Genomic DNA, 27,054 nt, shown 5'->3' on the forward strand with positions numbered 1-27,054 from the left:
GTTCTCACTTCCACACCACCAAGGCACCAAGCCTCCAACGGCTTCCTAACTCTCTCTCTCATCACACCCCTTTGACCACCTCTTTCTCTCTCTAGAAAAAAAACCAAACATAAACTCAACAAGGTTTTATCTTTATGGACCAAACACACAACAACAACAACAACTTGTCTATGTTCTTCACTTCTTCATTATCTTCTTCTTCATTATTCCCATTTTACCCTCACTTTCACAAATCTTGAAATTTACCTTAAAATTTCAAGAATCACAAAAAGCTCAAATCTTTTTGAGATGATTCTCAAATCCAAGATATGGGTTTTCTTATTCATGTTAAATCTTGTGGATTCACAAAACCCCACATGCAATTTCAATGATTTAGTAGGTTTAAAAGCCTTCATTCAAGAACTGGAATCACCAATTCCGGGTTGGCTGGAATCCAATTCCAGTTGCTGTAATTGGGTGGGTATTACTTGTGACTCACATTCGGGTCGGGTTATTGAATTAAACCTTCATGGTAGAAGATTAACTGGTGGGGTGTCTGAACTCATTTCCAATATTGAACAACTCAAAACCCTTAATCTTTCACATAATTTCCTCAAGGGTATGGTTCCGGTTTTGGTTTTTCGGTTAAGGCATTTGCAGATTCTTGATTTGAATAGTAATGGGTTTTCGGGTGGGTTTCCGGGTAGTATAGATTTGCCTAAGCTTGAGTATTTAGACGTTTCGGAGAACGCGCTTCGTGGGTTTGTTCCGGGTGGGTTGTGTGTGAATTCCACGCGAGTTCGGGTGGTTAAACTTGCGGGTAATTCGTTTACCGGAAGTTTTCCACCCGAGCTACGGAACTGTGGATGTTTAGAACATGTTTGTGTAGCTAATAATAATCTTTCTGGTCCAATTCCAGAGTTTGTTTTCCGTTTACCGCAGTTAATGAATTTAGATCTTCAGAATAATGAGTTCGGTGGAATCGAACGAATTGGGAATTTCGTTAGCTCGGTTACTCGTTTGGATATTTCGGGAAACCGGCTTTCGGGCCGTTTGCCTGATTTTTTCCATAAGTTTCCCAAACTGACCCGTTTCGTGGCGAATACGAATCGGTTCACGGGCCCGATTCCTAAATCGTTGGCTAACTCACCGAGTATTTCCGTGATCAATCTGCAGAATAATTCGTTTAACGGGCCGATCAAGTTTAACTGCTCGGTGATGACGAATCTTACTTCGATTGATATTGGTACTAATAACTTTTCGGGTTATGTTCCGGATGATCTTTCGTTATGTCATAAGTTGAGAGCTATCAATTTTGCTAGAAACAAACTTGTAGGCGAAATCCCGAAAAGTTTTAGTAATTTGAAGTCTTTAACGTACGTTTCGTTCTCGAATTGCAGCTTAAGTAACGTTAAATCCGCCCTTAGTGTCTTGCAGCACTGCCCGAACTTAACCGTGTTGATTCTCACACTTAATTTTCATAATGAACATCTTCCGGATGACAGTTTGTTTCGTTTCAAAGCACTTAAAGCTCTCGTGATCCCCTATTGTGGGCTCACGGGTGTAATCCCGTCATGGTTAAGAGGTTTAACCGAGTTACAGCTTTTGGATTTTTCTTGGAATCGGTTAACGGGAACAATCCCGTCTTATTTGGGTGATTTCGGGTCACTGTTTTACTTGGATTTGTCGAATAATTCCTTAACGGGTCAAATCCCGAATAGTTTAACTCGTTTACGGAGTCTTCGTCTCTTAAATGTCACTATAGAAGAAGATTCACCCGATTTCCCATTTTTCACGAAACCGAACGTTAGCGCCCAAGTGTCACCGTTGCAGTACAAGCGGGTTATGAGCTTCCCGCCATGTATTGATTTGAAGTATAACCTTCTTACCGGGCCAATCTGGCCCGAATTCGGGAACTTGAAAAGATTACATGTTTTAAATCTGAGAAACAACCGGTTATCGGGTGGAATCCCGAGTGAGTTGGTGGGCATGAGGAGTATCGAGACGCTGATCCTCTCGTATAATAATCTTTCGGGCCCGATTCCTCAATCGTTGGTGAATTTAAGTTTTTTATCGAGTTTCGAAGTCGCGTATAATCGCCTGACCGGGATAGTACCGAGTGGAGGGCAGTTTGGTACTTTTAGCAACAACAGTTTTGAAGGAAACAAAAATTTATGTGTGTTTACTTGCGGAGATAAAGATAAAGATAAAGATAGTCGGGTTTATCGGTCTACAGCTGTGTCATCGAAGAAAAGTAACGGGCCAGTTGTCGGCATGGCTATCGGGATCGGGTTGGGGACGCTTTTTATACTCGCGCTCATGTTCGTGATCATACTCCGTGTGACGCATAAACAAGAAATCGGGCCCGTGAATGAAGACGGATACGGTAGCAACAAAGAAGAGCCCGAATCAAAACTCGTGTTTTTCCAAACGAAAGACGAGCTTACACTCGATGATATTTTGAAGTCAACCAACAGTTTTGACCAAGCTAACATAATCGGGTGTGGCGGGTTCGGGCTCGTGTTCAAAGCCACGCTTCCCGACGGTCAAAAAGTCGCCATCAAACGGCTCACGGGTGACGCGGGCCAAGTGGACCGCGAGTTCCAAGCCGAGGTCGAAACGTTATCTCGAGCCCAACACCCGAATCTAGTCCTTCTACAAGGGTATTGCCAACACCAAAACGACCGGTTTTTAATATACTCGTATATGGAAAACGGTAGTCTCGATTACTGGTTACACGAAAAGCCCGACGGCCCGATAAAACTGAACTGGGCCACACGGTTACGGATCGGGCTGGGTGCGATTAAAGGCCTAGCGTATTTGCACCAATCGTGCGACCCGCATATCGTTCACCGCGATATAAAGTCGAGTAATATTCTCCTAGACGAGAATTTCGAGGCCCATTTAGCCGATTTCGGGCTGGCGAGACTCCTACTGCCTCATGACACTCATGTAACTACTGATTTAGTTGGGACACTAGGGTACATTCCACCCGAATACGGGCAAGCGTCGGTTGCATCATATAAGGGTGACGTTTATAGTTTTGGGGTTGTTTTGTTGGAGCTTTTGACGGGTAAGAGGCCGATGGATATGTGTAAACCGAAAGGGTGTCGGGATCTGATCTCGTGGGTGATGGAAATGAGGCGGGAGGGTCGGGAAGACGAGGTTTTCGACCCGATGGTTTTCGGTAAAGAGAATGGTATGGAGATGTTGCAGGTTCTTGAGATAGCTTGTGTTTGTTTAAGTGAGAGTCCAAAGCTAAGACCATCAAGTCAAGAGTTGTTGGGTTGGTTACATAGTGGTAATCTTCACACTTAGGTAGTTTTGTTTGTTTTTTTGAATGTTTTATGTACTTTTGTTTTTTTTAAGGATGTATATATATTTACTTGCATATGATATATAATAAAATTCAAATTTGTTTCGTTACATCTGGTTATTTTTTTGGGGCAAATTCTATAAAAAACCAACATATATTTTTTTATTTATAACATAAAAGTTTCTATACTTTACGCATTAAAAATGCTTTGTTTGTATGTTTTTTTTAATATTTTATGTACTTTGGTTTTTTAAGGATGTATATATTTTGCTTGCGTATGATAAATAATAAATTTAAATTTGTTTCGTTACAACGGTTAATTTTTGAGCAAATAATTCTATAAAAACCAACATACGTTTCTATTTGTTTTCCTTTTAAAAGTACTTTAACAATAATTTATCACATACATAAAACACTAAAAAATATTTTGTATTTATAACGTAAAAGTTTCTTAATTAACAATATTTTGCGCATAAAAAATCAAATATTTTCTATTTGTTATCATAAAAGTTTCTTAAATTTGAAAAAAAATCTCTTTATTATGATAGAATGAAGTCCATAATACCACACAATACCATATTTGACATTAAAATTAGGGATATTGGTTTTTAATATTTCCAACTTTTCCTCATTGGTAGATAACACTCCTAATTTTCGATTTGTCACCCACCACTCCCAACTTTCACTCTATTTTCCCGTACCACTCCCCGTCTAAATGAACACTAACCTCGTTAATGTTTTGGACTAAAAATGTCATTCAAATTAGTTGAGGGGGTAAAACAGAAATTTAATTTTTAACACACAACCTCCATTTCCGGTGGAGATGGTTCAAAGGTGTAAAAAGGTGATGCAGATCATGAAGATTGTGCACCGGTGGAGATATGATGAAGATGGTGCTCGCCGGAAACCTGCAACTCTATTTTCCGGCACGCAGGCGATCCCAGAAGGTGATTGGGTGAGACACTGGTGGCGGCGGGGGTCGGGGGTTGTGGTTTTGGGGCGGTGGGCGGTGAAATGATGGATATGGTGTTCGCCGGAAACCTGCAACTCGCTGGAAAACTCAAATTCATATGTGAAGCTCGGTGAAACGATGGATATGGTGTTTTAAAGACGAGACAGCCGGAAAACTCAAATTCGCCGGAAAAAACTAGGTCGCCGGAAAAACGAGGTAACCGGAAATGGAGGTTGTGTGTTAAAAATAAAATTTATGTTTTACCCCCTCAACTAATTTGAATGACATTTTTAGTCCAAAACATTAATGAGGTTAGTATTCATTTAGACGGGGAGTGGTACAGGAAAATAGGGTGAAAGTTGGGAGTGGTGGGAGACAAATCGAAAGTTGGGAGTGTAATCTACCAATGAGAGAAAGTTTGGAGTATTATAAATCAATATCCCTTAAAATTATACAAATCATTTCCTATGTTTTTAGCGATAAAATTCATTTGCTTGCAACTTTTAATGATTTTAAATTCATATAAACCAATTTATATTGTATATGTTTTAGTAAGTTTATTTTGAATTACATCATCTACACTCGTGTATTTTATTATATTTTTATTGAAAGAGTAATTGTTATTATCAACTCACTGAATCAAGAAATGTAAAAGAAAAGAGGAACATTGAACGGACTTTGTCAAATTCCAAAACATTAATTCATTTCAATTCTTTTCTCACGTAATATCTGTTAGTAAAGGAAACTAACAATTTTATTCAATTTTAACGTATGAATGGACTTTAACGTGTAAAAATGTTAAGTTTGTTATGTAAGAAAGAAATGTATAATGGTTTTATATGAGAAAAAAAATTTGTTAGGACTTTAATGATATATTGTAGGGTATATTTTTTATTATTAATTCTTGAAGCTATTATGTTATTCCACAAAGAGGATTTGTATAATATTGTGATTGACCGACTTTGTTGCAAAACGCCAGTTGCGGGTCAACGAAGCCCATGTAAAAAAATAAAATAAAAAAAATAGTCAAAGTCGAAGCATCACATGACTTCTTACAAGTCTTTTATCACGCGTTATGCATGTTTCTTAATAGTTACTTATTGTGCAGATCCAACAATTAAGTATTCTAGTTTATGAACTTGTTTTTGTTTTATATATCTATCGACTTGATTTACATTTTTTTTATAAAAAATAATATACGATATTGCTAGAAATGAAAAATATATATATATTTTGTAGGGGAAAGTTAACGTAAAAATTAAATTAACGTAATAACCGTGCGAATCAAATATGTAATTATATATACAAGTAATGTAGTTATGTAATTACACTATGTTGTAATTACACTACATTATAATTACACTATATTGTATATATAATTACATTACATTACTTGATTCACATAATTAGCACGTTAATTTAATTTGTATTTGATCCATAACTTATCCCAAAATTTTAAAACCAACTCATTACTTGTTTGAACTAGTGTTGAGTAATTTAATTTATCTTAAACACACGCAATAACAATTCATAAACTATAGTAATCAGATTGAAACTCGGATTTCAAAAGCTTCAAGCTTCATTAAAAGAATAATATCTCAACTAATGCCGTTTGTAACGGGTAAACGAGAACTATAATAATTGACATCAAGATTTATGTTAATAGTTTCCAAATACTTAGTATTTCCGTTTAAAAAAAAGTTAGCGACGTAGCTTGTTCCCTGTTTGCCTTCTATTTTATGTAAAAGTTGAATTTGGAAATTGTGCGACGGGACTTAAAATAGATCGGAAAAAACTATGTTTAATTGTTTCCACCGTTAATCTTACCAAATTCAAGTCAATGATATTTTGGGCTGCACTTATTTTCTCTTTTGGGCCGGCTGTTGGGCTTACAACTATAATTTTAAATATGTGTTCTCGCTCGAATGCCTGATGCGTCGCAAAAAGCTTATTATTGCCTTATCGGTATCATATAACATAAGTTTTACCAGCCTAAATCCGCACTTGTTTACCTTTCAATGTGTTTACATACATACAAAAGCAAATTTTGTGTTTATTAGTTCAAAATACAACTCTCTTTTGTCAAAATTATATTTAAGACTTTGTGTCTATAAAATAATGTTATTAATACGTCTAGCTAAATTGATTTATTGGTCTCAAAATCTAAATATCTAATACAGAATGTCATAAGTTGGAATATTTTTTGGTTTCAGGTGTCCAGCAGCCCACAAATGTGTTCATATATCATCAATGTATGGACAACAAACCTTGGCTATTAGGCCCAATAAACAGGTCCAAAAATTTATGGTTTTTAATTTTCAACTGTTTTATTTATAAGTTATAAATCAACTTATAATCCAACTTTTCAAAGTTATTATAAGTTTGATAATAAATTTTTTATATATCTAAACAATTTATATAATAAGAAACGATCCGGCCTTTCATCCGTCTCAGACCCTGCACAAATGTAGGAGCTAAAAGGAGTTGCAATCGATATAAAAAATAAAACCAGAAGACCTCGTGTAAACACTATATACGTATCATACTGAAAAATAAGTAAATAATCATAAGACAGCATTGTGACGGGGACTAGAGGTGCACAAACCGGGTATTTTCAGGAACTGGGTAGGAACCGGTTCCGGGTATGATCAACAAAAGTCAAAACCGGGTCCGGGTATAATTGGGTACTTGACCGGGTCTTGACCGGTTCCACCGGGTTTTTTTGGGTTTTGGGTAGGGTAGGGACAGGTCGGGTTTTTGACCGGGTATTTCCGGTTCCGGGTCAGCTCCTAGGAGAAATTCTAAACCTGGTTCTACCCGCGGGTTGGGTACGGGTAAGAACCGGTTCCGGGTCAGATACACCGGGTCGGGTCCGGAACCAGGTATTTTGTGCACCTCTAGCAGAGAACAAAAAAACCCAAAAAATATGGTTAAAATGAAAAAAATAATGTGAAACTATTGAAAAAAAATAGTTAAACTTTGAACCGTATGATAACTCAATTAAAGTTTAGGGCCTTATGGGTAAAAACGCAAATTGTTTAAAGAAAAAGACCTATTAAAGTTTCGAGCCTTTTATGATAGCTTTATTAAAGTTGAGAGGTAAAAACTAAATCGACAAGTGTATTATGCAATTTTTACAGTTATGCGTTTAAAACTGGTTCTCGATATTTAAATTGATGAAGAACATACACATAATACAATCCATCAACAATGTCCCACAATCACTTTTGTACATGACAAGAATCTTCAGAACAAACTTTGATCCAAAGAAAACATCAATCAAATCAACATTAACACACAAAACATTAAAACTATCTTACATTAACATAACAAAATCATAAAATGTTTACGCATACTTAAAAACATTAACACGCGCACCATCATCGATCATGAGTTGAACTCAACGTCATCTTCAGATTCATGCACCGCTTGAAGTGGACCGCTTCCAAATATGGAACCATTGTCCTCCGACATGGTGTCCAGGAGACCATTTCCGTTTCCAAACAGACATACTTGTGGCTCTATTTGGTTTAAACGTTGGTACTCGTTGTCTGATAAACTCCAGTTGAATATGTCTATGTTTTTCATTATTCTCTCGGGCTTTACACTGCATGGAAGAACACTCGTCCCTCTTTGGAGACCCCACCGCAAAATAACCTACGAGGCAAGGGCAAAATCGTAATTATGAAAATAATTACAATCACATAATATACTTTCTAAACGGTCAAATGGGTAAATATTAGAATATTAAGACGGCTGACAAAAGATTAGTTAGATCCAGGCAATATTGACCAAATTTCGGTTATATTAATTTCTAAAGAGTCAAATGAGTAGATATTTTTTTAAAAAAATAAATAGTTATTTGTTTAAAAAAAATACTAAAAAAAGGTCAAATGGTTGAAAGTGTATTCAAAATGCAATAATACAGTTTTGTAATAGTAATTACGAGTGTTCATGAAACCGAAAAAACCAACCCGTGGCTGGAATAAAAAACGGAACAGAAATAAACGAACCCAAACAAAAACCAACGGTCTGGTTTTATGTTTTCATAAAAACAGAACTTCTGGCTCGGTTTCAGTTTTGCGTGTAATTATAACCGAAAAACCAAACCGAACCAAATCTATAGTCTCTCAATTTTAATTTTTTTATTTTTAGTTATAAGAATTAAGTAGTGCAACCCAAATATTTTAGCCCAAATGTATAATAATCAAATAATTATTAACTAACAAAAAGAATTTAGGTTCCAAGTTCAGACCCAAATTCATTAATTTGGCTAACTTTTTTTCGACCCAAAAATTTCAAGCGTAAATAGCAAAACCGAGCCAAACCCAAACCAAAAAAACCGAAACCGAATGGTTTTAAAAATCCCCAAAACCGAAATTATGGTTTAGTTTGTTTTTAGCTCAAAACCACCCAAACCGATCCCTAATAGTAATTAACACATTTTTGTTAAAAGTACTTAATTTACTATAACAGATACGTAGCCAAAATCACAAAAAGAATACCTGTTCAGGAGTCTTTTTATATCTGTCTGCTATATCTGCAACAACAGAAAGCTTGAGCATTGGCCCGTGAACCGATCTGGATCGTCTAAAAGAGATACGAGGCGTTCCAGGTTCATCTTCTTCACTTGATCCACTTTCAGATGGTTTAGGAGCCGATGCTGGTACTCCAAGTGGTGTGTGTGCAGAGACGTGTATAAACTTTGACTGACAGAATTTTACAAGTTCATCTTGCCTCAAAAATGGATGTAATTCCACCTAAAAACAACGACAAAGCAGTCAAATTAAATAGTCAACTAGCCCTTATGTTGACTTTCAAAAAAAGTATTGCAATACAAAGTTGAAATAATCAAATAATTGAATGGAGAAGACTAGCCCTTATGTTGACTCCAAGTGGTGTGTGTGCAGAGACGTGTATAAACTTTGACTGACAGAATTTTACAAGTTCATCTTGCCTCAAAAATGGATGTAATTCCACCTAAAAACAACGACAAAGCAGTCAAATTAAATAGTCAACTAGCCCTTATGTTGACTTTCAAAAAATGTATTGCAATACAAAGTTGAAATAATCAAATAATTGAATGGAGAAGACTAATTCACACTAACCATGCAACTTACACAAGTTTATTAAGTTTCAATAACTAAAAAAATAACCACAAATAATTTAGGAATTAACATCGTTGTTCTTGTTATCTCCTGTTAGTTGTTGAGCCTGAACTCGAGCCTTGCATGGAAAGATCGTTTAGGCTCATCGAGCCTTAACGAGCGTTGTGTGATTTTTAGTTTGAATCTTTTGGACTTCTATGTATGAATTTTACACTACACAGCGAAGCTTTGGCTCGTTTAAGGTTATTCTCAATATATATAAAACTAATAAAAAAGGAATATAAATTAATAAAGAAAAACGAGTCAACCCAAGCCGAGCTCGAGCTTGAAAAAATAACTCGCGAGCCTAGCTCCAGCTTTAACAAAAGAGCGCGAAACGAGCCAAGCTCGAGCTCTCAATCTATCATAAGTCAAAACGAGCAAGCTTGGCCTAGTCAAGCTCGGGCTCGGCTCGTTTACACCCCCTAATATCAATATAATACGCATATATACATATATATATATATATATGTATATGCATACTATACTTAGTAATGAAAAATGTATTCATGGGATTCATTGACAGCCAACCAAAATAATATGAATAGTTGTAACATGTTCTTATTAACCGAAATTATCACACAACTTCCAAGTTCCAAATATCTTTGAATCCTAATTCTTATATAAAACAAGCACGATAACTACAAGCTCTATGGACAACAAAATATATGAATAAACACAGAATATATATTTATGATCAAACAAGCCGATGAAGCAAACCTGATTAACCGCTGGTACAATCTTGGCAAACTTGAGCAGTTCTTTCATCTGCTGAATATTAAAATTACTAACTCCAATAGCCCGAACAAGACCTAACTCAACCAACCGCTCCATCGTTTTCCAAGCCGTTTTCAACTTACTCAAAAACTGTCTATACTCAGACCCCGAATTCGCAGGCGGGTCAGTAGCATCACCGAAAGCCGAACTCTCGGGCCAATGCATTAAATAAAGATCCAAATACGACACACCAAGATTCTTTAGCGAAACCCGAACCGAATTCTCAATCTTATTAATCGAATTCATCGAACAGTAAATCTTCGAAGTCAAAAAAAGATCCTCTCTTTTTATCGAACCTCTAAAGAACTCAGTTAAAGCTTCCCCAACTTCAGCTTCATTCCCATATAAGTGTGCACAATCGATATGTCGGTACCCAACCGATATCGCGGTTTTCACCGCTTCTACACAGAAATCACCACCACTTTGCCAAGTCCCAAGCCCTATGGCTGGAATCTTGGCTCCAGTATTCAATAGAAAATAAATCCCAGAAGTCCCAAATCTCCCTTTCATCCCTTATAAACTTGAGTCAACACAAAAATTATCAAGTCCCAAGTACCGAAAAGGCGAAAAACTGCCCGGTAAGTGTTCGATTAACTGCCTGAGAGAAAAACAGCAACAAAAAGTGATCTTGATTGAGTAAACGCAATAATAAGAAGAAACCCAGAACGAAAAGATGACCTACAAGTCTGATTAAAAGAAGACAATAGCAATTCAAGTGAAAAGAAAAATCAAATTTGAAGTACCGAAAACTGCCCGCCAGGTGTTCGACGAATTGTAATAGAGAGAAACAGCAGCAAAAAGTGATCTTGATTGATAATTACTTACAGGCAAACCAAAATAGTAAATCCAGATGAAAATTGACCTTCGATCTCAATCAAATCTACAGAAACTTGAGGTGCCCACCAGGTGTTTGATGAAATGTCTGAGAGAGAAACTAAACAAGAACACAAAAGAGTGATCTTGATTGTCAATTGAGGTGTGAAACCAAGTTGGGTAATTGTATTGAATGAATGTACCTAAAACCAAATTATGGGTCAACAAAAACAGCCGACAAAGAGGAAGAAACGCCCAAAATGTAAAACAAAAGAGTTGGGCTGTAAACTATAATAATCTAATGTTGTTGTTATTATTATTATCTTAAGAGTCTATGTAACATGCTTACATAGAATTTCGGGTTGTTCGACAAAATAAGGGAAACTCGATGAATTCATAACTATCTCAACTTTTTCCGTTTTTTTAATTGTCTGAATATTCGAGAGCTAAGACCATTCCAATGCTCCCTTTCACCATGCATAAACTAAACCAACAATTAAGATAAGCACAAAAATTAAAACTTCTACAAATACAGATACACTTAATACATCGAAACTCATTGCCCATGGATAAAGAAAAACCGTTTCAACATCAAAAACTAGAACAAACATATAATAGCGGATTCTAAATTGTAACCAAGCGTCGCCTATTGGTTTTATACCTGATTCATAACTAGAAAGTTTCTCCGGTCCTTTGCTGCTCGGAGCTGAAAATCCCGAAATGAAAAATACCAAAATAGGAATAAGACTTGATATTATCAGAAATACCCAAAAAATATCATATTTTACTCTATCTTTATTTATAATTATTTACTTGATTTTCATGTTTAGCATGTTAACTTCATTTGTATGTTAACTTTTCCCAAGATAATATAATCTCCTCAAGGATATAATAACAATAATAATAATAATAATAATAATAGTATGAAACGTTAATGGGTTAGTGGTGGAGTGGTAACGTAGAGACTTGGTGTTTCATGTGACCTAGGTTTGATTTCTTTAGTTTCAGAGACACCAGAGTGATGATAGAGACTAGGTGAGTTGGTGACTTTCTCTAGTTGGATCATTGAACTGAACGACTTTTATCTCATTGTATTGTCATGCTTCAAGCAAGTGTTTATGGGCGTTGAGCTTAGGTGATGGTAAACTATAATAATCTAATGTTGTTGTGTTATTGAGTCAAGTTATTCTACAAATGGGAACAAAAATAAAAATGATGAGAATGATTTTTAGCCACTCAAAAAAACCCATAAAATAATAAAACTAATTAAAAAAATCATAATTCAAAATTTAATAAAAAAACAAAAACACAAAAATGTTTCCACTGTTTTTCTCGTTCTAAAAACAAACACAACGATGAATGAAGAAAAATTATTGTGTCTTTTTGTTTATCATTATGTGTTGTGTTTATTTTCGTCATTGATTATTGATTGTATCTTTTTTTCTTGATATTGTGTTTTTTTTTATATTTTGTTATATTATTCAACATTTTGCTATATTTTTTTCGGCATTTTGTTATATTTTGCGATCTATTATGTCTTTTTTATTTATAATTGTGTCTTTTGTTCATTTTCGTCATTGTGTCTTTGATCTCGGCATTGTGTCTTTTCGTCAATTTTTTTTATTTTTTTAACAGAAATGATGCAGAAACATTTTAGTTTTTTAAATTTTTTCGTTTTTAATTTATATTTTAAGTTATGATTTTTTTATTTTTTTTAATATATTTTTAAAATGTTTTTTTATTATTATAAATCTTTCTTACACTTATCATTTTCTCTATATATTAACTCTACCCTGCTACTACTACAATGACTATCACTACTACTACTAATCTAATCTCCTCGAGGAAATAAAGTATGATAATAATATTATGAATCAAGACAAAAAGGTTGATGGGTGATTATTATTAAAAAGATTGGTGGGGGTAATAAAGAATAAAAGGGTTGAAAGTTGAAACACAGTAACAAACAGTTGACCGAATTGGTTTATATGGTTGAAATGGTACACGTGTGTGTGTTTTGAAGATGGGTAAGTAGGAGTAGGAGTAGGAGTAGGAGTAGGAGTAGGAGTAGGAGGAAAGCTTGAATGTTCAAAAAAAAAAAACGAGCAACACACCGCCCCAGCCTCTCGTTTTGGCCCATGTCGTTGGGTATACAACGTTTGTTTCAAGGTGGTGGGGCCAGCTTCTTGATTCACCAACGGAGAAAAAGGTACCCCAAAAAAAAAAACACCCACCACACACACGACCTTAGGGAAATCCAAGAAATTAGGTTCATAAAGTTGTTTAATTTTAAATGTGAGAAAATTACCAAAATAGAGGATGCTGACTTGTTTTTTTTATAACAAAGATAGAAATTCAATTTTAGTCTACAAGTTTCCAGTTATTTTTAGTTTACTCTAATGAGAGGTTGTCACGACGGACTATCCGGCGTAGGAGGATGGACATTATTCGGACCTTTTTTGCGCTAAAAGTTATAAATAGTACGATGGGACCCACATTTAAACCAATCAAAGGTTGATATATGTTATAGGAGGCTAAAATTAGCCTCCAAATTCAGTTACCTAGTAGTGTGTTTTGTTGGCTTAAAAAAACAAACGGGCTTCTCTCTTCTTAGTTGTCATAATTCGGTAAGCTAAGAGAAGATAAACAAGCTTATCCGACGTGTGTTTTCTTAGCCTAAACTTACCATACAAGTGACACATGCTTAGTCACGGTTGGTCAGAAGGCGGGTCCTACTAGCTTTATATCAATTTCAGAGTTTAAAAGGGGCTGACTAAGATTTAACTTGCTAGTCTGACGTGACATTACCAGATTGGTTTACAAGGAGGATGTCTAAAAATTGTAGTATAAAATCTTGTGTCTATTTTCTGAAGAAGAAAAAAGACGCTAATATTGTTTATTTTGGTAATGTTCTCTTAATTCACATAACAGAAAATATATCGATATAAAAACACGATTTGTTTCTGGCTTTGAATATTTTATTAGGTGGTTAACTTTACTTAGAGCTCATGCCAATGATTAGATGTGTGGTTGAGACGTTGAGTATGTGTCCATAGATAAATGACTCACGAAAGGATGATCAGATGCAAGTTCGGGTTGTATGAAAACAATAAAGATCGGCATCAGTTGATACCTAAATGATTAGTTTAAACATATTTATTTCGATTATGATATTAGTTTTGTTTGTACATTGCTGAGAAATATTAACACTTATTGATGTCGTAATTGCTTAGGTGAGTCTAGAGTATATTTTGTGGTGTCTTTAAGTTAATGTTTTTAATCATTGTTAAGGTGTTTAAAGTATGTTGGGAATTTGTTGTTTTATAATTATATAATTAACGTTGTAAGCGTAAGATGTTGCATACATGAAAGAAATTTTAGAACTTATCTACACACCGATTTATTTATAATATAAAAGTCATTTTCAAACTTAGTGTTATAGTCGTAAACTCACAAAAAGCTCCAACAAAGAAGAGAGGTGCCGATAGGGGTGTATATGGATCGAACCGGACCGGACGAGAGCTTATCCATGTCTGTCCGTTAAGCTTTGACGGACAAACGGACGATTCATGAACACTCTACCGAACGAAAATTCATGTCTGTGTCCGTCCATTAAGAAATTGAGTTTGTTCGTGTCCGCCCGTTAATATTGTAAACGGACGTTAATGGACAATAATGAACAAACGAACACTAATGGACAAACGAACATGTGGATATAAATGGACAAACGACATAAATCCAAACAACTTCACTTACAAAATTGGAATTACACCATATAATATCCAAATATACTTAACAATTAATATATTAACATAAAGTGGATCACTATAAGAGACATGTCATATGTAATAATACAAAAGTATGATTAATTATGACACTAGAAATTCCATAAGTAAATTACAATACTGGATAGATCTAAATACTTACAATACCGGCCGTAATCGGAAGAACATTACTGGTAGGGGTGTTCATCGAATCGAATAACGAATTTTCAAGTTAATCGAATCGAATAATTCGAATAATTTATTTTTTTGTTGGTATTCATATTCGATTCGTATTCGTTTAAAAGTTGGATTATTCGATTCGTATTTGTATTCGTATTATCTCCCATATTCGAAATTCGATTTTATTCGTATACGAAACTCGAATTCGAATTGATTCAAGTTCACCTATGTAAAAAAATTCAAAAACCATAATCATCAATGTAAAACACATAAATATAAGTTTAAAGTAATTACAATGCCACATGATAATAAATTAATAAGTTCAAAATTAAGTATTGGCAAAATTAAAAAAATATTCATATGGATTATTGAGATTAATTATTATGTTTTGGACATTTATTATTTACGGATTGGACCAAATTAATAAATAAAATATATATTAATATATTATATAATTTGAATTCGAATTTCGAATCGAATAAAAAATCATGAATTCGTATTCGATTACTATACTCGAATATGAATCGAATCGAATTCGAATATTTTGAAATCGAATTCGAATCTTCATATTCGAATTCGAATCGAGTTGAATTTCGAATGTTTCGAATTCGAATCAAATTTTGAACACCTATAATTACCGGACGTTCATGAACACTATCGATCGGAATTGGTCATTTTCCGTGTTCGTCCGTTAAGCTTACCAAACAATTTTTTTTTGTCCATGTCCGGTTCGTTTATCAAACGGACAACATAAATGAACTGGCGGATGTCTGGTTCGCTTACAGCCATAAGTGTCGACATGGAAGAAATGACTGAAAGTAAACTATTTCCATGATTATTGTAATTATTGTAATATTACAATCAAGAGTAAACGGTCATTTCCGTCTATAAGGTTGAGTCATTTTTGCAAATTTAATTCAAAAATCTTTTATTTTTTACATATGAACCATTGAGGTTTCACAATTTTTGTTAATTTCGTCCAAATCACTAACATTTTCTATTGTTAAGTCATGGGTAATTTTGTCTTTTCACATAATTTTTTTATTTTCTTATTTTATTTACCTTTTTATTGTATTATAGCATATAAAATTCCAAAAAATAATTAATTGGTTAACCAGGTAAATTACCTTGGCCTTAAGTTCAAGAAATTATTAAACATATGTGCATAATGCATTACTGGTCCATGATTCATGAACATATAACCACTACAACGAGCAGTTTGCACAAGCCGACAGAACCCATTGTACGTTATGCTATATTCTCATGTGATCATCTTTATATTCTACTTAACCATGCATAACATGATATTGTACGATCCCACCCAAATATTCCTTGTATCACGCTATAAATATATACCCAATGACCCATGAGGAATAGGGTACGAAAAACACACCTATCATCTAAACCTTCTAATATATCACACCGCACAACAGGTTCCTAATGGAGGACGAAACAATATGTTATGAATCAGAGGCTAAAATCAAAGACGTTGACAATGGTTAGATGTGCAACACATTTACAAGCTGTCGGCACTCCAGTAGCAGCTGCAACTTCGCAACCACCACCTTGCCTGGCCGCGTTAAGGTTGCCAAACAAAAGAATACTCCCTCCGTCCCATTATAAGTGTCTACATTTTTTTTATTTGTCCCATTATAAGTGTCCACTTTCAAAATTTATTAGTCAATTTTCTAAAGACATAATTACAGAAATTGTCCTTTATGTTTACACCAAATTTCAGTGGTTATCCTTTATCTTTAAAAGTAACATAATTTGTACTTTACGTTTCCAAATGTTACACCATTTGTCCTTTGGCCCTAACTCAGTTAGTATTTCTCGTTAACTCAGGTCACTGTTAAATCCGGCCACCCTAGCTAAGGATTTTGGTTGGACTTTGGAGTTGCCGGAGTATACCATTAAATCCGGCAACGTTTCCGGGGATTAAAGTTGCAACGACACCAAATCGTTAGTGTTTATAGTTTATATACTCTGCAAATCATCCACCATAGATACTCTGGAGACCCACAATAACAAACGAAACAATTGATTACATCATCAGCTCCGGCCTCAACTCCCGTCGATGCCACACCTACACCGCTCTCCGCCGTCCGTACACAACCCTCAAATCCAAATAAAAATCATAAGGTTTCACCATATCCATAACAATCAAGGATTTAACCACCACCATTCAACTTCCGGCGACCACCATTCATCAATAATTAACCACCAATATCTGAGCTTGTTTAATTCTTCGGCAGCAGCAAACACGGTGGAACACACCACTAGCCTACCGATTTAACCAAATCAAGTCCTGCAACCTTTGATCCGCGAACGACATTGATATGAGCTTGCTGGAAAGATAATCGTGGTCGGCGTTGTCGAGGGAAGGCAGATCTGAGTGTCGTCGCTGGGGTTAAATACTTAATTATTCTGGATCTGGTGAAACCGACGACAGCGGTTCAGGCTATGAAGGTGGTTGTCGGGTTTAGGGTTTGAGGATGGGGAGGTTGGTGGGTGTGGTGGTGAACCAATGGGGCCTTACAGTGGTGACAGGTGGTGGTTGCGACGGTGGTGGGTGGTGGTTATGGCGGTGGTGGCTGGTGGTATATGGAGAGAGAGAGAGTGTATCTGCATATTATATATATAAATTTTTTGATTTATTTATTTTTGTTTACTAATTAATTAAATCACTCTATTTTTAATTTAGTAGGTGAAATGACTAATTTGCCCTAGTGTGAAAGGCACATGACTTGAATTAACGGAAAAAACTAACTTGGTTAGGGTTAAAGGACAATCGATGTTGGATTTATAAACGTAAAGAATAAAACATATCAATTTTAAAGATAAAGGACAATGAGTGAAATTTGATACAAACATAAAGGACAATTTCTGTAATTCTGTCTTTTCTAAATTTACCCTTAAACACACAAAACTAACATTAATAAACAATATTGATGGACCAACTTTTCAGTGACTTTATTGTCATTTGGTAAGAAAAAAAAAGTAATAATTCAATCTACCTTAAACTTTGTGTTTTTTAAACATGGACACTTATAATGAGACAGAGAGAGTATATTCTAAGTGTTATATCATCTGGTCTCGGGCATGAATAATAATGTTGTTGATAATATTAGTAGTAATAATGATATATTTATACTACTAATTAATATTGATAGAGAAAAATAATATAATAAAAATTATAAAAAGTTTCGATTCGACGAATAAATGGAGAATATAAGAGATAAAAAGTTTGAGGTAGTTATATGTTAAGTAGAAAAGGTAAAAAGCAATGTATTTGATAAGTTTTAGGAGAGAGTATAACAAATAAAAATCTTAAAACAATAGTAAGTTTAACAACGCCCTTGCGTAAAAACGTGTGTATTTTCTCGGTGTATAAAGTTTAGAAGAGGTTGTTCCATTATATAAAGATTAGTTTTTTTTACAACAATTAACTCATCTTGTAAATCTACACTTAATATTTGTCTACAACTAAAGAAACACCATTTTTAAACACATGATATTATAGTCACTTTGGTATATCAAGATTAGTTGAATGCATATCAAAGCATACCTAATACCATTTTAATGAAATATTAAATTGTTTTTTAACTACTTTAAAATATATTTTCTCGATTTGTTACCGATTTTGTTAATTATTTTAAGTTATCTTTTAAATATATATATATATATATATATATATATATATATATATATGATCTTTCGGTACTATGAAAACCAATTAAATATAAATTGCGGGTTGAACGTACGTGATTCTCTGATCCAGAATTGATATGGAGGTTCATAACTCAGACATAATTGTTTTATATAATATTATAATTTATCGTAAATGATGGTGTATTTGACCACGTGAAATATGACAAGCTTAATAAAAATAAGTGAATATAAAAATCATCTCTCTTTACATGTTTTCCTATATATTAAGAAGGTTGTATGTTCCTAACATATCACATTCTCTCTTAGATACAAAGAGATGGCAACACAAAATGGTGAGATATGTAAAGATGAGTTACTTCATTCTCAAGCTCACATATGGAACCATCTATTTAGCTTTATAAAATCCATGTTGTTGGTGCATTATGTCAGTAGTTCAGTATCTAGTGTCTGTAATCGTGTTAGTTTGTTTTGTTTTGATTTGTATAGGTTGTCTCACAAGTTCGCCTAATATAAGCGAACTTGTGGACAAGCGAAGTTATAGACAACTTCGCCTAGTCTGTTAGGCGAAGTTGTCGATAACTATATATGCCTTAGCTACGGCTTTTGTTAAACAAGTTTTTTCAGAACGTGTAATTGTGATTTGTATATCACGTGTTAAAGGAGTTGCAATACATCGTGTCTTTTGAGTATTGTAACGTGTATTTGTGCTTGGTTTTAACGTATATCGCATCGAACACTCGTATCGTCTTACGTAGGGATTCCGCACCTACGTAGTACGAGATACTTCCGTGTAGATCCGGCTGGGAACCTACACATGTCACTTAAATGTGCGATTCAGCTACAAATACCTGATATCATCAATCACCATGGTTCACCAATGTTGCTTTCCGAGTTAGTGGAAGCCCTTGGTATTAACAAGGAGAGAACTCCTTTTGTCTATCGGCTTATGCGCATCCTTGTTCACTCTGGTTTCTTTGTGAAACAAAGTGTACCCACTACACACGGAGGTAATAATGAGACGCAAGGAGAAGGCTATTTGCTCGCTCCTGCTTCTCGATTGCTTTTAAAAGAAGAGCCATTAAGTGTTAGGCCGTTTTTGCTAGCCATGTTGGATCCGATGATGGTGGATCCATGGCAACAATTGGACAAATGGTTCCAAAACGACGATGTCACCCCGTTCACACAACCCATGGGAAGATGTTATGGGAACTTGCGAGCCAAGAGCTGAATCTTAATCAGTTCTTTAATGAAGGCATGGCTAGTGATGCAAGGCTTGTTACAAGTGTGGTTCTTGAACATTGTGGGGTTGTTTTCGAAGGGTTGGATTCCATTGTTGATGTAGGGGGTGGTATTGGGACTTTTGCACAAGCTATTGCCAAAGCCTTTCCCAATATTATGTGCATTAGTTTCGATCTTCCTCATGTAATTCATGGTTTGGTTGGTAGTAAAAACTTGAGTTATGTTGGTGGAGACATGTTTGAAGCCATTCCTAAGGCTCATGCAGTTTTGCTTAAGGTATTCTCAACATTTCCTGGTTTTAATGTAATCATTTATTAGTTTATTTTCGAAAGTTTATTTCAATCTTTTTTTAACAAAAAGTTTTGATGATTACTTATTGTGTACAATAATTTCTTAAGTTGATTTATCTTTCCTTCTACGAAAAATTAGTGGGTTTTACATGATTAAAGTGACGAAGAATGCATGAAGATTCTGAAGCAATGCATAGAAGCAATTCCAAGCAAGGAAAATGGAGGAAAGTTAATCATCATAGACATGATCGTGAAGGTTCATGAAGGAGAAAATGATTTGCTCGAGACTCAACTTTTTTTTGATATGCTTATGATGACTTTGGTGACCGGAAGAGAGAGGACCGAAGAAGAATGGGCAAAACTCTTCCTTGATGCCGGCTTTAGCAGTTACAAGGTAACCCTGATTTTGGGGTTAAGATCTCTCATCGAAGTTTATCCATAGTTCGGCTACATTACTTGCAACACAACATATATAATTGATGTGATCGAATATACTAAAATATGAAACTTCTTAGCATGTTCGATTGTTTTGTATTTATGTTGTTTTTCATCATGTATATGTATGTTTCAATTCAATATCAAATAAATGTTATATAATTTTTCTCTAATGTTTGGTTAACTTTTTTTTTTTGTAACTCAATTAAATTTTTCCGTATTACGTTTGTTGCTAATTTAGTGGTTTAATTTGTGCATATGAGCTATAAATAATAGATGGACAAAATGGCAATGGGCTTGTATGCTGATGGGCTAGTAGCTGTTGGACCAAAGAAGACTTTGTGGGTCTCAGGTCTAGATTTTTTTTATAACCTGACTTTGTTTTTTTGTTTTTTTTAACTATATCTATATCTATACTATATATAAAGCATGAGTGATGGGCAAAATAAGTTGGTTTAAGAAATGATTTAATTGAAGTTGTTGTATATTTCAGCTTTGCTTCTTGATTTTCGATACTAGTTACCTGCATTTAGGCATTAGTTACGCGGATGACATTGTTTACACGCACTACAACCAATCAGCTTTGCTTAGTGTCACGTAACGAGCGTCACACAATTGGTTACGCGTTTGATTTTGCTTGTGCATGCACCCCGCTGTATTGCGCGGGCACCCGTCTAGTGTTAATAAAAGAGTGAACGCAAGATATTTTTTGAGGGATTTTTAGACGTATTTTCATTCTCTTGCATCTCTCGATTGTTCATATTCCTGTTAGGGTTTCTTGCAATGTTTTAAAAACCAGTATTTTACACGTACTGAATTCGGTTAAAAAATGGTACAACCAGTTGACCTGGAATGTACGCGGTTCAACCGGGTTGAATAATTTACCTTGTAATTCCATTAAAATACAACTTCAACATACAAAATTACCAAAAGTACATTAATAAACATCACACATGAACAATAATCGAGTCAAATAGAAAGTTTGTACTTTGTATACAAAATCAATTACAAAAGATGTAAAGAAACCAATCTTGGATTTGTAAGATACAAAATTTGTTGATTAGCGAATCACCGTTTATTGTGTTTTAAGGATAATAAAACACCTACTGCATGTGACAACATAAAAACAACAATCAACAAAATTTCTAACCTACATATTGACCCTGAGAAAGTTAATTATGGTAAAGTTTCATGAAACTATGTGAATCATAAGAGTTATCTATATTAACAAAACCATAAATAATTAGTAGTTTCGAATTAGGTTGTGACCCACACCTACGAACATTTGTGTGATAAGATTAACATTTTGTCCTTGTAAGAAACTAGCCAAATGTGGTAAAATCCATAAAGAAGCAGATATTATACCACACTATAATTAGATTGTTCGGCTAGGTCATGAGCGATCAACAACCGATTGAGCAACTCTATCTATAGCGCGCTTTTAATGCTCCTAGGTCAGTAGAGGAGGTTCAAGAGGAATCAATGCAACCATTCAAACACACATTTTGAATTTAGAGGGCAAACAGATGTATAAAAGTCTTGAATGGTGCTAAAAAAGAAGGATACATTTATAAATATGCAAATTCAAGATAGGCTTACTATTTTCAACAATTATGAGTGTAAAACTAGAAGTCTCAATAAGACAACTTCAACACATGCATGCTTCCTATATATATATATAGCTATGATTTTAATGGTAAATACTTCATCTAAAGTAACTAATGGCAACCTAATGCTATCAGATGGCCGGTAAGACAAATCTGCAAAATGCACGATACAAGATTGTTTAATTAACTATCTCAAACGAAAAGGCCTAGGGACGTCAAACGCGTATTGCTTCCCAAGAAAGAAAATAATTAAAACAATCAGTCATATAATAAAGAGCATAAATTGAAATAATCATATGTGGCATAAGAAACTAGAAGCAAAAAACTGGACTTCACAAGGTTCAAGCGTTCGCCTTTACAAATGACGTAACACCAACCTTAAATGTTGAACCAGATGCCGCACTCACCCTATCCAAAATGTGAAATAAATGAGTTATATAAACTAAACATTTGTGGTACGTATTGTTCATATCGACCCGGTATTATAAGATATATAATGTTGATGTTGAGACTTAGAAACCTAGACTTGTATTGCTTTTCCTTTCTGAGTATAATTAATAGTAAGTTGATCAACACAATAGTTTTAATTTCCTCTGGGGTGTGACAAACTATGCAATTGACCTAGTAATTATAGCAAAATGACTTGTAGAGTTTAATATGTGGTTACACAGAGAACAGTTATAACTTACATAGTTAAAACTTAAAAGTGTCACGCTAAGGCCATGTGTAGTGGGGGCGAGTTTATGGGGTGACTGGGGCGATTTGTAGAGGAACACCGCCCCGGAGATAATAGGGGCGATAGGAGGGGGTGGGGGGATGACTATTTGTCGCCTGTTTGTGTTTTGTTTATATTATTATTATATTGTTTGTGTGTGTGATATATATAAGGCTACAACACCATTACACCCCTAAAACAAAAACCCAGTGGCGAAGCTTGGACTGAGGCACCGGGAGGGGGGAAGCTCAAAATGTATACAAAATTTCACAAACGAGGGGGGGGGGGGGGCTCAAATTTCCGGCCGAAAAAGGCTAAAATTACACGTATAAAAATTTTCGGCCGAAATCGGGTAAATTTACACTACTGCGCAAAAAAACTGGAGGGCGGGGCCACCCCGGGTCTCAATGAAGCTTCGCCCTTGCAAAAACCCACTGTTTGTTGACTGAGCGCCACATGTAACAAAATGCCTCATTTACATCCCCTCTTCTACTCATAGCCTAACATTCTGAAGTATTAATTCTAAGTTGGTTTTTTATTGGAACGACATTAAATATTCCATGTTGGTAGAGGCCGTAAAATGTGAGAAAAATATTAGATCTACATTATGCATGGACCAGTCTCGACATTAAATTTTTGTGGTTTGATTTTGTTGAGAAAATGGTAATGCCATGCACATGGTCAGGTTTATCTCGTCTTATCACATGAAGACACGTGTCCATGTTGTTACAACCATGCACATGGGCCGTATAGCCCAACAAATTACAAGAGTGCACGTGTCCAGACGGTTACAAGGGCATCTTCTAGAGAGGGACAGCTGGGTCAATAATATTCTCACACTCTTCGGCTATAAATATTTCATAATCTCCATGAGGTAACACATTCACTCTCTACCATCTACTCTAAATACTTAAGTATTTTCTCTCTATCAGGACTGTACTTATTATCACGCCGGAGGGTGGTTACGGGAAGACTCCCCCTCTTGTCCTTCCCGTAACGAGCTCACAATACTTGTTTTGCAGGTTTCTGTCACTGGACTTCAGAAGATTGTGCTCATATCGTTAGTCAGTTTACTTGACCCGTTTCATGTAGACTCATTGGATCTAGGACCGTGTTTCTTCATTGGCGCCATCCGGTGTTTATGTTAGAACAGCAAAGATTTTTTGTTGGTTTAAATACATTGCCGTGAAAATAGGTCCCAACTTTTTTTTATCTTTCTAAAAACAACTTATTAATTAGTTTAGTAGTCATTTTCCACTTAAATCATACGCTACACACATTTTAACTTATAATTTAAACTTGTCTAATACTAATTATCATCATGGTTTGGTTCTTCTTCAGAAGTTATTTTATCCCATTAAAAACTTTCACTCGTACAATTCATCACGAAGCCGACCCAAATCATGGTTGGATCCAATCTATATATCCTTCCATCCATGTGGCGACATACTTTTAGCGAACCAAATTAGTATCTCGACATAAACATTATGGATACAAGATCCATATTTAGCTTTCGGCTTCAGTCCATAAACTCGTAATTCAAATCGTAAGTACAATTTAATTTTCATCCTTTCCGTAATGTTACAGTGCTAACAGATCGATTGTTTTGAAACACAACCATATAAGTATAGTTCCAATATGTGATTTTACGATTTTTGTGTTGTAACCTTTTAACCTTCACAAGTATTTTTCAGTGGTCTTTCATCTTAATTCACGAACATTACATACATTACATAAGTCTTAAAACCAACATATGTATTAAAATGAACCAATCATCACGAACTGAAGACAACTTACATGAGGATTTAACAAGAATGAACTAATCATGACGAGACTAAGTTGTAACAGAAGTGTTAGATATACTAAAGCGGAAATTCCCATAGTTTTTGTAGCATACATATATCTTTTTGGGAAAAAAAATACTACTCCTACTCTTACATCAATAAATCCGATATACTTCTTTGTGCATATTTGAACCTTAGAGGCTTAGACCTTTTCTCTAAAAAGCATGTGCCGCTATCAAATAGACTAGCCCCACATTGGCTTTTATAAGTTAGATGAGAAATAAGTTAATAGCCGCCGGTTATTAAAAAGAAGCCATGGAAAACAGCTCCTCACTTTTCGTCTCAAAAGTGTTTGTAAATTAAGTGGAAAAAGAATATTTTTTTTCAAACTATGATAAACCTAGTAACTTCATAACTTAATGTAATGATCAACATGATTCACCCCTATAGAGGTATAACCAAATTACAAGATAATGAGATAATGATAAAACATCGACATTCTAACTAGATATATATACTATATATAATACATTAAAAAATGACAAATTAAGACACTTGATTTTAAAGGATTTATAATTGCTAATGTATAAGGTACATGTGTTAGTAAGGGTAAACTTGTCTTTTAAACAAAATTCATTCAACTTACAAGTTTGGTCCATCATCTTTAACCATATTATGTTTTTAATTTAAACTTTAACCAACTTCCCATCCATGATTTTTAAATGACTATAGCTTTTTCATACGTTAATATTTTTATAAAAAAATTACAACATAAAAACGAACATTTTATTCTCATTAATTTGAATATGATATTGTTATAATTTTTTTCAATTTAAATAAATTAATATGTTACGTATGGGTGTTTAGTGTCGGTTTTGATGGTTTTAAGTTAAACTTGTGAGCCCAACCGTTAATACTGATTTTTTGTCGTCCAAAACCAAACTCAACCATTGAAAGTTGAAACCGAATCGTTACCAACGGCTTGGTTCCAGTTTGGTTTCATAGTTTAAACTTTATTAATAAATTTAGTTTATAATAATTATTAATTTAAATGTACCATCAATTATAACTAAACACCAACATAATATGATACTTGAGAGGATCATAAATAAAGAATGATAAGTTTAACCACATAAATGGTAAATACAAATGAAAGATCTATGACGCGAAATGATAACAACAAATATCACAAAAAGAATCATATTGCAATTAGGTTAATTTAAAGTTGTATAGCCAAGTTATTTGTAATAAAAGGATTTATGTTCAATTACATTTTAACTATATCTAATATATATAACTAAACATATCTAATAATTTATAATAAAAAAAGATTAAAATGCATTTAACATTTACAATCTGGTCTGGTGTCATATGATCGGTTGTCAGTATAAACCGTGAACCAATCGTTCACTACGTTTTGAAATATTTGAAACCGACCAACTAACCGAAAGTAAAAAAAAATTAAAAAAAAAGAAGCTAAACCAATGACCGGTTTAAAGGATTTCAAGGTTTTAACCGAACCATAAACACTCATATTTGTTACGTGATTAATATAGTCAAACACCCGCTGCATCGCGCAGGCATCTGTCTAGTAAAACAATGGTTAGCAAAGGAACGAAAAGATGAATAAATCAAATAATAGTAACTTTAAGTATTTAAAAACTCGGCTAACGAAGTTTATGCACAAACGATTCTAGAAACTACTATGTAATTTTTTAATACTAAAAGATAACATAATTATTTAATCAGTTTTTAATAGTCGATGAACCATGTAAGCCCCCCTATATGGTGTGATGGTTAAAATGTTGGTGTTACTCAGAAAAGATTAGGATTCAATAGACAAAATGTGGGGAATAACAAATTAGTTGTTAAAAAAACATGTAAATTGTTATAAAATGCATTTATTACAGTATAGTTATTCTATTTGATAGAATTAAATAATTTGACAATTGATATGAATATAAATTTATTGATATAACTATTTATTTATATATATATATATATATATATATATATCTGTATTATATATAATACATCAAACAAGGGCGAATTAAGACACCCATTTTTAAGTAATTCACAACCCATTTTTAAGTAATTTACAACACTTTTAAGTAATTTACTTTTGAGCCCTGCTTGCGGTGCGCGCATATAATGTATATATGTGTGAACCCTCGGGTGGGCAAAAGTAAAATTGCACTAATTTTGACGTTATTTTACTAATCTCGTGAAAATAACGTTAAAAGTGGCGGAAGGTTAATCAGGCATCATGTGGTGGCGTTGATAGCCGAAAGACAAGGGCACATGCACCAATCAGCCGGTGTCCCGATGATTGAGTGCTATGTGCCTTATGTCCAAAGCTTGATGCAAAACTACTATCGAGCCGG

General features: G+C 34.4%; 1 protein-coding gene and 2 pseudogenes across 2 annotated transcripts; 2 read left to right on the forward strand and 1 right to left on the reverse strand.

The window, feature by feature from the left end:
• Window positions 1–286: 286 nt before the first annotated feature.
• On the forward strand, window positions 287–3,345 carry LOC143534772 (phytosulfokine receptor 1 pseudogene; annotated as a pseudogene).
• Window positions 3,346–7,452: 4,107 nt separating this feature from the next.
• LOC143534773 (aldo-keto reductase family 4 member C10-like) lies at window positions 7,453–11,148 on the reverse strand. 2 transcript variants are annotated; one of them, XM_077029186.1, is made up of 4 exons: window positions 10,915–11,148; window positions 10,115–10,769; window positions 8,753–9,007; window positions 7,453–7,904 (listed from the first exon to the last, which is right to left on the reverse strand). In XM_077029186.1, the coding sequence occupies exons 2-4, from the start codon at window positions 10,679–10,681 to the stop codon at window positions 7,635–7,637; spliced, it is 1,092 nt and encodes a 363-aa protein (XP_076885301.1). In that variant the 5' UTR covers window positions 10,682–10,769; window positions 10,915–11,148; the 3' UTR covers window positions 7,453–7,634. The 2 variants fall into 2 exon arrangements, with proteins under 2 accessions (XP_076885301.1, XP_076885300.1); XM_077029185.1 differs by having other exon boundaries at window positions 10,115–11,148.
• Window positions 11,149–19,414: 8,266 nt separating this feature from the next.
• On the forward strand, window positions 19,415–20,648 carry LOC143534734 (putative O-methyltransferase 3 pseudogene; annotated as a pseudogene).
• Window positions 20,649–27,054: the final 6,406 nt, after the last annotated feature.

This window comes from Bidens hawaiensis, unplaced genomic scaffold (genome assembly GCF_021521415.1).
Source record: "Bidens hawaiensis isolate Kalapana, Puna unplaced genomic scaffold, B.hawaiensis_p1.1 tig00010302_1, whole genome shotgun sequence".
In the NCBI taxonomy this organism is placed as follows: domain Eukaryota; kingdom Viridiplantae; phylum Streptophyta; class Magnoliopsida; order Asterales; family Asteraceae; genus Bidens; species Bidens hawaiensis.